The sequence below is a fragment of the Loxodonta africana genome, chromosome 4 (genome assembly GCF_030014295.1).
Source record: "Loxodonta africana isolate mLoxAfr1 chromosome 4, mLoxAfr1.hap2, whole genome shotgun sequence".
NCBI lineage: Eukaryota > Metazoa > Chordata > Mammalia > Proboscidea > Elephantidae > Loxodonta > Loxodonta africana.
This window is the reverse complement of record NC_087345.1, coordinates 160,578,193-160,591,110: the sequence shown is the minus strand read 5'-3', so window position 1 is coordinate 160,591,110 and position 12,918 is coordinate 160,578,193. Positions and strand designations below refer to the sequence as shown.

General features: G+C 37.2%; 1 protein-coding gene across 1 annotated transcript in view; it reads right to left on the bottom strand.

Moving 5' to 3' along the window:
* Positions 1 to 12,918, bottom strand: part of MALRD1 (MAM and LDL receptor class A domain containing 1) — a 956,759-nt gene that overhangs the window by 190,295 nt on the left and 753,546 nt on the right. The window contains exon 33 of the mRNA XM_064284901.1: positions 11,775 to 11,976. Within this exon, the coding sequence (XP_064140971.1) occupies positions 11,775 to 11,976 (202 nt within the window). The remainder of the gene's footprint in view (positions 1 to 11,774; positions 11,977 to 12,918) is intronic.

The following is a 12,918-nucleotide window of genomic DNA, read 5'->3' as shown; positions in this document are numbered from 1 at the left end:
TATTATTCTATAAGCCAGTAGTTGAATCAGAATTGACTGATAATCATTTTCTTTCAGAATTACTTATATCCATCACTATTAATTTTAAAACGAGGCCTTATAAATCACTAGCCAAACCAAAATTATAAAAAAGGCCCTATATATTAAAACCATATTTTAAATAATTTACATACAGATGCTATAACATAACTTCTGATATAAAATGGGTAGCCACTTATTGTATACTTATGTGAAATTTATTTTATATTTTTCTCAATAAGCTTTAAAGCTGAAAGATCATTTGGTCTTGCTAAATTAAAACAAACAAAAACCAAATGAACCAACCCAGGGTATTGATAATGAGGATTTTTTCAAGGTACTAAAAATGACAGAAAACAAGTTATAAATATCACAAAATACCCCGATAAACAGTACAGGAGGGCTGTAAACTTAAGGCTAAGGGAGTCTAGAACAGAGTATGGCTTCCTGTGGGGAGGATTAAGGGTGAGTTCATGAAGAAGATGGCTTTTGCTCTGACCCTCAAAGTGAAAGGATTTACAGAACAGGAAATAAAGGGCAGGGCATTCTCAGCCAGAGAAAGAGTAGGACTAACGTCACGGAGATGAGAGAATATGGGACATCACTGGAAAAAGGCAAGAGGTCCTATCTGATGAGGTCATTTTTTCAGACATGAATAGATAGCCATACTAAAGAGTAAGAAATTTATCTAGCAAGCAATTGAAACATTCTTCTTTACAACTTGTATGAATTTGTGTATTTGGATTAATTGTCCTTTTATTTGCTCTCTCTCTGCTATATGTCACTAGGGTATAAATAGAGCAATTATTGATGCTGTTCGTCTTTGTAATTTTCTCTACATGTTGTAGAACATTCAGGTTTGAGTTTGATAAAAGGAGAAGAGAAATGGCTATGACCCAGAGATGGGTGACACGGAAATGAGGTGTGATGATCAGTGAGATTTTGAAGTGTGGGTGCATGAGCTGGACTTAGCCAATAGGATGCTTCCAGGCACACTTTTAATTTCGACTGAGTGACACAGGGATGATCAGAGATTATTCACAGTGATGGTAGCGGAGAATACAACCCAGTTTCCGATGCAAGCTTTCAAAGCACTAGCCAGTCTTACCCCATGATATTGCTTTCTGCTCATTTTCCTGGCTTGGATTTCCAGATTATTTTTGATTTTTTATTTTGGGACTGAACCATTTTCCTTTCAATAAACTCATTTTCTGCTTAAGTCAGCCCAAGTCAGGTTCTGCTGCTTGCAACCAAAGACCGTTTTTTTACTGTGATAAATAGGAAAGATATGAAGTATTCCTTTCTGAAATTTACAATATAATAGGTCTTTTTTTTTTTTTTTTAGAAGACTAGGTTGGTAGTTATATATGTGAAAGTAAATTAGAGAAATGAGTTATGAAGACATTACAAAATTCTGATGAGAAATAATAAGGCCTTGAACTAGAGTTGGGGCAGTAGGATGAAATCAAAAAGAGAAAAGAAGGCAGAATCGATAGAACTTGTTGAAGAAGGTGTGGTAAGAGTAAGGAATGGAGGAGTCAAAAATAACTGGTTTCAAAATGGATATTTAGAAAAAGCTACAGAAACAACAAACAATCCATGACATTTCCTTAAGGTTATTCATTACCAGCCAAAAGACTTGTGAGACCTTTATCAACTAGAAAAAAAGGTACAAATATCTTTGTTATGGACTAAATTTACATTAGCAATATTTTCAATTCATAATGCTAAGTAAATGTGCTTGTTATAGATTGAATTGTGTCCCTCCAAAATGTATGTCAACTTGGCTAGGCCATGATTCCCCGTATTGTGTGACTGCCCACCATTCTGTGATCTGATGTGATTTTCCTATGTGTTATAAAGCCTACCTCTATGATGTTCATGAGGCAGGATTAGAGGCAGTTATGTTAATAAGGCAGGACTCAATCTATAAGATTAGATCGTATCTTGACTCCATCTCTGTTTAGATGTAAAAAAGAGAAGCAAGCAAAGAGACAGGAGGACTTCATACCACCAAGAGAGTAGTGCCAGGAGCAGAGCATGTCCTTTGGACCCAAGGTGCTTGAACTGAAAACTCTTAGACCAGAGGAAGACTGATGACAAAGACCTTTCTCCAGAGCCGAAAGAGAGAGAAAGGCTTCCCCTGGAGCTGGAGTCCTGAATTCGGACTTCTAGCCTCCTAGATTGTGAGAGAATAAACTTCTGTTTGTTAAAGCCATCCACCTGTGGTATTCCTGTTATAGCAGCACTAGATAACTGAGACAGTGTTTTTTTTTTTTAGCTCATTTTATTGCCTTGAACCACAGCCTTAATTTTCATTCCGCTGTCCAGCTGGGAGGAGGCAGTGCCTTTACAACTGAACCCTCTGGCAGAGCCCATTGTGCAGCTCTCCTCCCAACTCCATCTTTAGTGATGTGGCAATGGACACTGAAATCAGCCATGGTGGGAGTATTTACACCAGGAAAATAGGCAAATGGTACAAATCAGCCTGTTTTATTTGTTTTGAGAGAACCAGCTTATCAGCACACCAATGATTGCCATATTTCTCAAAAATATTCACTACTGACTTAAGAAATAACTTCTGTACACTTGATGCTACCTCTAAGACACATGAAATCACCTTAGAACTACAGATCATGGAGTTGGAAAAAACATCAGGAGAGTTTCCAACACTACTTCAAACTTCCAGATATTCATTATTAGCCCCATATTTCCTTTGATTGTGAACTCCTAGAGACTTGGGGAAATTATTATATTCGTATTTGTCATTCCAATTCAACTTCACAAAGCAGCACAGAATAGCTTCTTAACAAATATTAACTGAATAAATGGCTGATTTACGTAAGCTCACAAATATACCAAGTAGTGAGAAGTCTTAGGCCTGCAACTGCAGTGACATTTCTACATGTACTTGTCTTCCTTAGCCCACAAAGACCCTTTAGCTCCCTCCTCTCTCTTGTTCTCTCTGAGTAGCTTTGAAATAAAGGAGGATGAGGCTGGAGGTAGAGTTGGTAAGTGCTTACATAATAACAGTGTTTTTGAAAGCACAGGTCAGGGAGCATGGCTAGAAGAATAGAAACAGAGCATGGGACTGCAGCCTAAGTAGTATTTACCTCATGAGGCTCAGGGTCCTCACATTTCAGGCCTGGACAGGCAGCAGAGGGCTTTTCGGAAGGCTGCCCTTAGCACATACAGGTTGCTTTCCCTTCTTACATCCATCACCTCCTTCTTCCCACCTTTTTATCTTCTTCTCTTCTGCTCTTTTCTCTTTCTCTTCCCTAGGAGTTTCTGGGCCCTCTACCTTTCTATGTCATTCTCTGCCTTCCTTCCTTGTTCTGACCCTCTTCTACAAGTCCAATCCCATATAATTAGAAAATGGTAGCACTGGTAGGGATTTAAGAGATCATAGATTACATTTCCCTGATGACATAACTTGAGTCTAAGGAGTTTAAATGATTAGCTCAAATTATACAAGAATTTAGTGACACAGCCATGATTCAGACTCACATCTCCAAAATTTTCTTTTTTCTTTTTTTTTTTGCCACTCAATACAGCTACACAGAACCTGTTGTACAATTCACAAAACTCAGTATTTTCTTCCAAATGAGAGTTTGAGAACAAGACTGGAGGTGGAGGTCAAAGATGGGCAGGAAGGAAAGAATTAGATTTAATTAATAATGATTTTTTTTTTTTTTTTTTGTTCATCTACTCATGTGGCATGTTTATTGAGTCCCTACTATAAGAGACATTCTTTTAGGCCTGGAGAATATACCATTGAACATACACAAAAATTTCTGCCTTTAAATAATTTGCGTTCAAGGGATTACACTTGACCTGGAATTGTTCCAGAGTAATTCTTACTGTTCAAATCCAGAGACGTGAAACAAGAATGGGAATCTCTATTCAAGCATGGAGTAAGAGCTGTTGTCCTTTAGCAGTGGTATTTTAAACCAGCAGAACTTGAGCTTCCTATTTCCCCTGAATTCCTTACGAATTTCATTATTTACTTTGGCACCTTGCTGTTGCTGTCATTTTATTTTTACTGAGTATTCTCTAGAATAATATTTCTTTTTTTTAGAATCTGCATTTGCTCTCTGAAGATCTATTTTTCTTTCCATTCCACAATAGGGGTCTACTTAGAAAATAATTGCTCCTAATGTTAATTTGAAAAACTGGAGCTTTGTCGACTTTTGCGTATATAGCAGCATTTCTTGCTTATTTTGTTGTTGTTAGTTGCCTTCAAGCAGGCTCCAACCCACAGTGACCTTATGTATAACAGAACGAAATGGTGCCTGGTCCTACACCATCCTCATAATCAGTATGTGTCAGTTCATTGTTGCAGCCACTGTGTCAATTCATCTCAATGTGGGTTTCCCTCCTTTTTGCTGACCCTCCACTTTACCAAACACAATGTCCTTCTCCAGTGATTGGTCCCTTGAAGACATGTCCAAAGAAAGCAATATGAAATCCTGCCATCTTCATTTCTTAGGAGAATTGCTTACCTACTGTGTATTTATATAATGGAATTTCAGATCCACCATATATGTTAGGAATGTCAATCAGTGGGAAACTAGATATCTTAGGTCACTTAAGAATTATTCCTAGGTTTTTCTAAATTATTCCTCATTTGTCAGAAATAGTTAATGCAGCTCTTTCAGGAAAGGAACATTTCCTACAGCCTCAAAATAACCACTTATGGATTAGAAATTCAGGGTGAATGGATAGTAAGTGGCTTAATGAAGATTCAAACCCAGTTCTTGATTACAAAGTTGATCTCAATGTTCCCATTAAACTCATATGCTGATAATTTGCCACCTCTTTTATTTTTAGTTTAATCTATCAATATCTGTCCCCATATGAGTTTCCTAGAGCTGCTACAACAGATAACCACAAACTAGGTAAGACAGAAATTTATAAATTTATAGTTGTAGAGACTGGAAGACCAAAATAAACACGTTAGCAGGGTCATGCTGTGCTGTCTCTGAAGCCTCTAAGGGAGAATCCATCTATGCCTTTGTCAGCTTTTTATGTTACTGGCAGTCCTTGTGCTCCATGGCTTGTAGACACATCGCTCCCATCTCTGCCTCTGTTGTCACATGATATTCCCCCATGTTTGCGTCTCTGTGTTACTTCTCCTCTTCTTATAATGACACCAATGACATTGAATAGGACCCGCCCTGCTCCACTATGACCTTATCTTAACTTGGTTTCATTTACAAAGGCCCTACTTCCAAATAAGATCACTTTCACATATCTTTTTTGGGGGACACATTTCAATCCATAAGAGCTCCTTATTAGACTCCTGATTAAATTGCATAGAAATGCATTACACCAGCAAGCAGCCTACAATTTTGTACTGTGGTTGCTTCAAATTCTTTACAACTTCTCATGTAGTTTTATAAGCAACGTCCTATCAGCCCAGGAAAATGTTTCTTCATCATGAAGACAAATGCAATCTTCCTTGTTTCAAATGATAGATGAAGACTAGAGTACACCTTCCACCCTTGGAAACTTACATGGATAGAGAAAACAGGCTCCAGGAAAAGAAATCTATTTCTCAGCTGGCTCAGAATTTCTAGAGATACTTTATTGCATCAAGGTTGTCTACATTCAGAAAATGTTGCCCAGGAAAGTTAAAGTAATTAAAGAGAGTGTAGAGAATTAATAATGCAAAAGTAAAGGTAGGAGGGGTATTGCTATTATAGGGCAATCTTCTAAAGGAAAAAAAAAAAAACCACTGGTAATATAGTGGAAAATGCTGCGGTTCTATATTTGTTCATCTTTTGTGTGTATTGGGGGTGATAACAACAACAACAAAAACCTGATATGCATCTACATGAACACGAAAGTTAGCTGTTTTTAATTTGGGAATGCTAATCTGAACATGAGAAAAAGGATGGTATGTTAAATGTCCAAAACTGGATGTCTTATTATAAGAGCTGGAGAAAATCACCTTTGTTAATTTAGCTGCCTTAGTTCATCTGTGTTTAGATTGAGTTAACTGAGGAAAGATGGACAAAGCAAGTAGTTAGATGGTATAGAATTTTTTTTACATTCCTTGAGGGCTGAATGATGAAGAACGCACACAAAGGAAAACTGGGAAAATTTAGTTAAACTTCAGTTTCTTCATTCAGTAAACATTTACTGTGGCAGGTCCTGTATTATCAGAACTTCTGCATTTTTTACAACTTAATTTCACTGGAAAACTGTTCTCATTCTGGGAGTTTTCAGTCAACAAAAAATAGAAAATTTGGAGAGACGTTTATTGGAATTGGATCTATTTTCAATATTAGTTGAAAATAATGTTTCCTTTTTTCCAGAATTACTAGGAAATGAAGTTTTCCTTGTTAAGTGCTAACACTTAAAAGATCATTTTTACCAAATGTTTCCGAGGCATAAATATAAAATTGTTATTTTTTTTCCTTCTCAAAAGCCATTAAAAAATATCTTTATGGGTTTGTTCGTGCCTTCTGGATACTTCAGGCAATTTGAAGAAAAGTGCTAATGCATAGGTAATTCTAGATGACTCATTTTTATACAATATAAGGTTTCGAAGGAGCCCTGCTGGTACATTGTTAAGCACTCCGCCGCTAACAGAAAGGTCAGTGGTTCAAACCCATCAGCTGCTCAATGGGAGAAAGACATGGCAGTCTGCTTTGGTGAAGATTTCAGCCTTGGGGCAGCTCTACTCTGTCCTATAGAGTCGCTATCGGTTGGAATCAACTCAATAGCAATGGGTTTGAGTTTTATAACGTTTTTATACCAACACGGAGACAGAAAAATCAGATTCCTGAAATACTAGAAGAATGGCTTACCCTAAGCTTTAATCTGTCTGATGTTCCATAATGCTGACAAGTAAAAGCAGCTAATATGTAAGATGTGTTCCATTTCTCAAAGAGTTTCAGAAAGATGGGTTATGATTAACTAGAGTAATTAGATGAAAAAATACAGGATTCAAAGTTGTAAAAGTAAATCCGTCTATCTTGAAGTTTCCCATATTAATCTAACAAGTAGTTTCAAGTAGGCAAATGTTAAAGCAATGATCATCTAGAAATATGTAGTTCTTAATATCTACCATGACCTTATAACTGTATTTTCTAAAGTAACACTACTATCTCTTCCAGTTACAAGTAACACAGTTCTAAGCAGATATTTAAATATACAGAAAAAATACTAAGAGGAAAATTAAAATTGTTAAGATTTCTGTCTCCCAGAGACAGATATTATTATATTCTAGAATTTCTTCCAGTCTTTATAGATACATATGTATTTGATAAATATCTTATTAAAATTACTTTCATATTTTTCTGTACTATTTTTTCACATTTAGCAGTATGTCCTTGTACTGTTTATATCTTATATTGGTGGTACATTTTATATTCAGCAATACATTATTTCAACGACATAAATTTTCAATGGCTGAATCATCTATTCACTGTTCTCAAACTTTTCCGTCAGAATAACATGAATCACAGACAGAAGGTGTTAGTAGTAGCCCTGAAGAAACAAAATTACTTTAGGGTTTTATGCTTTATCTTTGGCATTCTATTCTATATAGATTTGGGTTTACTTCAAATGTCATATACTATATTAAGTTATTTAACTTTTCTCCTCAAATCTTCAAGTAAACTCAGTGAAGTTACACCAGGTTATTTGGATGCATTGTATATACCTCCTGGAGCCTGGTAGTGCAGTGGTTAAGAGCTTGCTGCTAACCAAAAGGTCAGCAGTTCGAATCCATCATCTGCTTCTTGGAAACTTTATGGGGCAGTTCTACTCTGTGCAACAGGGTTGCTATGAGTCGGAATCAGCTTGATGGCAGTGGCTGTACACCTCCTGACACAATGTTGTGTGAGTCTGCTTACCCCAGCTTTAGAAATGCTGGTTTAATTTATGATTTTATAAAGCATTTTCCTGATTCAGTAGTGAACTTGCTGTGGAAATTATGTGCTGGGACTCTGGACTTTAAGTGGGAAAGGGAGGCATTTCTATTACATAAAACTACAAAGAGAAAACAGCTGAAGGTTGAATTCCAAAGATTTTACTTGTTTCTATCATCCTCAATAGTAGAGTCAATTCTATAACATAGCGGAAAAGAACCAGTTTACTTAGGTGACTGTTTTGCAGCCCACACATTCACTTATCATTATTATTATTATTTAGAATAATAGTAACTTTTCAAGGTTTAAGCACAGAAGAAAACATTCTTTGATGGTTGTGAGGGTGGGGAGGGAGGGAGGGGGTATTCACTAGTTAGATAAAAAATAGTAGACAGGAATTATTTTAGGTGAAGGGAAGGACAACACACAATACAGGGGAAGTCAGTACAACTGGACTAAACCAAAAGCTAAGAAGTTTCCTGAATACAACAAAACACTTCAAGGGACAGAGTAGCAGGATTGGGGGTTTGGGGATCATGGTTTCAGGGGATATCTAGGTCAATTGGCATAACAAAATGTATTAAGAAAACATTCTGCATCCCACTTTGGTGAGTGGTGTCTGGGGTCTTAAAAGCTAACAAGTGCCTATCTAAGATGCATCAGTTGGTCTCAACCCACCTGGAGCAAAGGAGAATGAAGAACACCAAAGACACAAGGCAAATATGAGCCCAAGGGACTGAAAGCGCCACATAAGCCAGAGACTCCCTCAGCCTGAGATTGGAAGAACTAGATGGTGCCCGGCTACCACAAATGACTGCCCTGACAGGGAACACAACAGAGAATCCCTGATGGAGCAGGAGAAAAAATGGGATGCAGACCTCAAATTCTAGTAAAAAGGCCAGATTTAATGGTCTGACTGAGAATGGAGGGACCCAAGAAGTCATGGTCCCCAGACTCTCTGTTAGCCCAAAACTATGAAACCATTCCCAAAGCTAACTCTTCAGGCTGATTAGACTGGACTATAAGACATAAAACGATACTGATGAGAAGTGTGCTTCTTAGCTCAAGTAGACACATGAGACTATGTGGGCAGCTCCTGTCCAGAGGCAAGATGAGAAGGCAGAGGGGGTCAGGAGCTGGTTGAATGGACATGGAAAATACAGGGTGGAGAGAAAGAGTATGCTGTCACATTGTAGGGAGAGCAACTAGGGTCACGTAACAATGTATGTATGAGATTCTGTATGAGAAACTGACTTAAATTGGAAACTTTCACTTAAAGCACACACACACAAAATAATAATAATAGTAACTTTTCAGCCCAAATTTCCTACTCCTTGTATTAGGCTTTAGAAATGAAATAGACAAGCGCCTCTTGCACTTGAGGAGCTCAAAGTCAGTAGGAAATATACACACATAAACATGTACCTACATATAGATATATGTAACAATCAGACCTTGTATTGAGTTCTACAATACATTGTATGTATGGTATAAAGTCACATTAAAATATGCTCATTCCTGCACATGTGTCTCAAAGCTTGTATTGATTATTACTTGACTTTGTGCTTTTTCTTAACTGGAAACCCAGACTACTTTAAATGAAAGCATGTACTGGGGAATGCTAATGAAGCAACAATGAAGGTCCAATATTAGGAAAATGTGTCCAGATGCCAGTGCTAGGAAAATATAGAAAAGTAAAGGTGCCTTATATCATGCGAATGCATGTGGGAAAGTAAGTTTTAAAATAATCTACAGATTCCTGCGAGTAAACAAAGAAAAAGAAGAATAATCCGACAGATAAGAAGGATAGGAAATAGATTCTGAGCTAGAGGGTGGGAGGACTTATAAACTAAATTATGTAAAACCATTTTCTATCCCTGACCTAATAAAACAGAATATCAAAGTATACAGACCCCATGATAAATCAGGCCACTGGGGCCAGTGAGGTTTCCTGATATCCTCTGAGAAAGCTTTTGGGGCCGGATCCATCTTCTGAACCTTCTCTGCAAGACTAACTGTGGAGCCCAGCACAGCCAGGCGGTAAGAAAAGCCCATTCCATTTTATCCCCTGTTTTTGTGTCTGGTGGGTGCACAACCCTAAAGCCAGGGGATGAAGAGGGGAGGTAAAGGTCACACACAAGAGTTCTTTGTTTAATACCCGAAACCCAAGCAATGGGCCTGCTTTAAGGCCTTGGGTGTGAGTGTGTATATTTGGTCAGCCTCATCCAGGAATGAAATTATAAATCCAATCCTTTCACATTTATCGACCACTCAGAGGTAGCTTGAGAGATAGTCATTGAAGTAGGTGTTAATTTTAAATCATTCTTCAAGATTCAGCTGGGGTCATATGTCTTCTAGCAGGCCTCTTCTAAAACCTCAAGACTATTAGGTGCCCCTTTTCTGCAGTCCTACACCATTAGGTGTGTATCTCCACAGTGGCAATGGTGGTACAGGAATGTGGACAGAGCAAGATTTTTAGTAAAACCAACTAAGACTGGAAATTTACAATATCTACCTGAGGCTCAGCTTCTTTATCTCTGTCATGAGCTTGATAATCTAATAGAATTGTGCCAATGACACTGGAAACAAACGTAATGTGCGGGGTATAGTGATGTGTATCAGTGCTCAATAAACAGTACCATTAGTAGTAGTAGTAGTAGTAGTAGTATTAATGCCCATTATTATACAGTGCTTAAATGATTGTACCTGGGTTATTTATACCTTATCATGAGCTCCTTGAGGGCAGAGAATTGGTCATATTAATTTTTACATCACCATCAACTACAATAAAACCCATTAAAACCCAGATCAACTGCAATAGTACATCATAGTTTAGGAACTCAATACATGCTTGGTGGATGAAAAAATAATAAAGTGTTCTAGAATCAGAGAGTAAGACTCTGCCTATGTTGTAGGAAATAAAGGAAGTCTTCACAGAACAGGTGACTTTTGAGCAGGATTTAGGATCCAGACGCACACCATGAAAAGGTTAAGAACTCAGAGGTGTGACCTTAATTAAAGGAGAGGAAACTTTTGAAAAAGTCTGGAATAAGAAAACAATGAAAGAGGCATCTGGAAGAAAAAAATACGGAAAGAGGCATGGAGTAGCTAGAAAGATAGTCTTCCTGCCATTTAACACTGAAAATTTAAAGACTTCAAGAGAATAACAGCCACCTAAATTGATGTGCCTTAATCAGGAAAAAATCAGATTTCAGTTAAGGAGATGATTTCCTAGAAAAGGGGTTAATGGCATAATTACAAATTTTTTCAATACAATGAGGATTCCCAAAGGCACAGGAGAACCAGTTAGAAGGAGGAAAATGGCTCAGGGAAGAGGAAAGGCTTATATGGATGAAGAAGACAGTTTGTAAAATGATAGATGACCAGAGTTTTTTACTTACACGACTATTATAAACCTGGAATAAAGGGAGTAGTTAATAAAAATAGAGTAATGGAACTAATTTTCCTTGGGGTTTCTGAAAGAACTTTAGCGCAAAGTTATTTTGCTGCCTAAAAACGCACACTGCCGTTGAGTTGATTCCAACTTATAGCAACCCTATAGAACACAGTAGAACCATCCCATAGAGTTTCCAAAGACCACCTGGTGGATTCTATCTGCCTACCTTTTGGTTAGCAACCACAGCACTTAACTACCACACCACCAAGGTTTCCTTGCTGCCTAAAGCACATGAGAATTTCATGATAAAGTTCCATGGGCAGAGGGCCTTCCTGTCACCCACTGCTCCATACACTGCTCTTTCTTCAATTTCTAGCACTGGACCTGGAATTAAATGCAATTCCTCAGACACTCCTAATTTTTTTCTATTAAGACATTAAAAGCAATATTTGCTTTTATTTTCTGAAGGAATCACTTACCTCCAAATTCACATTCTGGGGTGAAAGAGATATCATCAAGGGCAATAAAGATGTTCTCATCTCCAGCCAAATCAGCTTCAAATGTCACCTTAAATGGGCTGCTACTGGAGAGAGCAACGGATCCATACGTCCATCCAGTTCTTTTATTTCCAATCACTGACCACACTAGAATGTTGAGCCCAGATTCTTCAGTAGTGTATACCTAATAATAGGAAAAACAAAAGTAGCTATTTACGTTCTGAATATGAGAGGTGTATGGGCATTTAGATTATTGGTTAATGAAAGAATGTAGTCTCTGACAATGTGACAGCTTAGTAACTTGAGTATAGTATTTTCCACCTGTAAAAATTATAGATTCTAAAGTGAGCCCATGAATGTTTTATGTTCCTTGGTTAACTGGACTTCTGTTTGGCTTTGTCATACCTATTTCTGTACAGCAAATTGGACATGATAAAAATCTGTAACCATTTCAGCATCTAAAAAGCTGGAGGAGATGTAAAACTAGAATTTCTCAACGATAAAAAATTTTGTCTATGTCAGACATAGGTTACACTACTGGAGAAAAACAGGAACCTTACAATATATGTATATGAAAATACATAAATCATTTCAGAAACCAAAGTATTGTGCAGAAAATATTTGACATGTTAACAGATGAAAAATTCTTCCTGATTTACCTAACATCAATATTATAACTTTGAAAAGTGCAAGGACGAATAGGTTGAACAAACAAGAAGCAAAATAAAAATAGTATTGACACCAACAACCATGCCAAGTTCTAATCATTTTTCTAAATGATAAAAACTAATCAAAACAAAGAAAACAAAAAATATCATGTCCTAGTGCTCTTTAAGAAATCTGCACATACACACAATGTAGTAAGGACTGAAAATATATTTTTCTCTATTTTTAAACTTAACTTTGGAGCCCTGGTGGTGCAATGGTTAAGAGTTTGGCTGCTAACCAAAAGGTCAGCAGTTCGAATCTACCAGCTCCTCCTTGGAAACCCTATGGGCCAGTTCTACTCCGTCCTATAGGGTTCTATGAATTGGAATTGACTTGACGGCAATGGGCTTGGTTTTGGTTTAATGTAACATTTATACTTTTATAGTTATCATTTCCTCAAATGCTAAATATTATATAT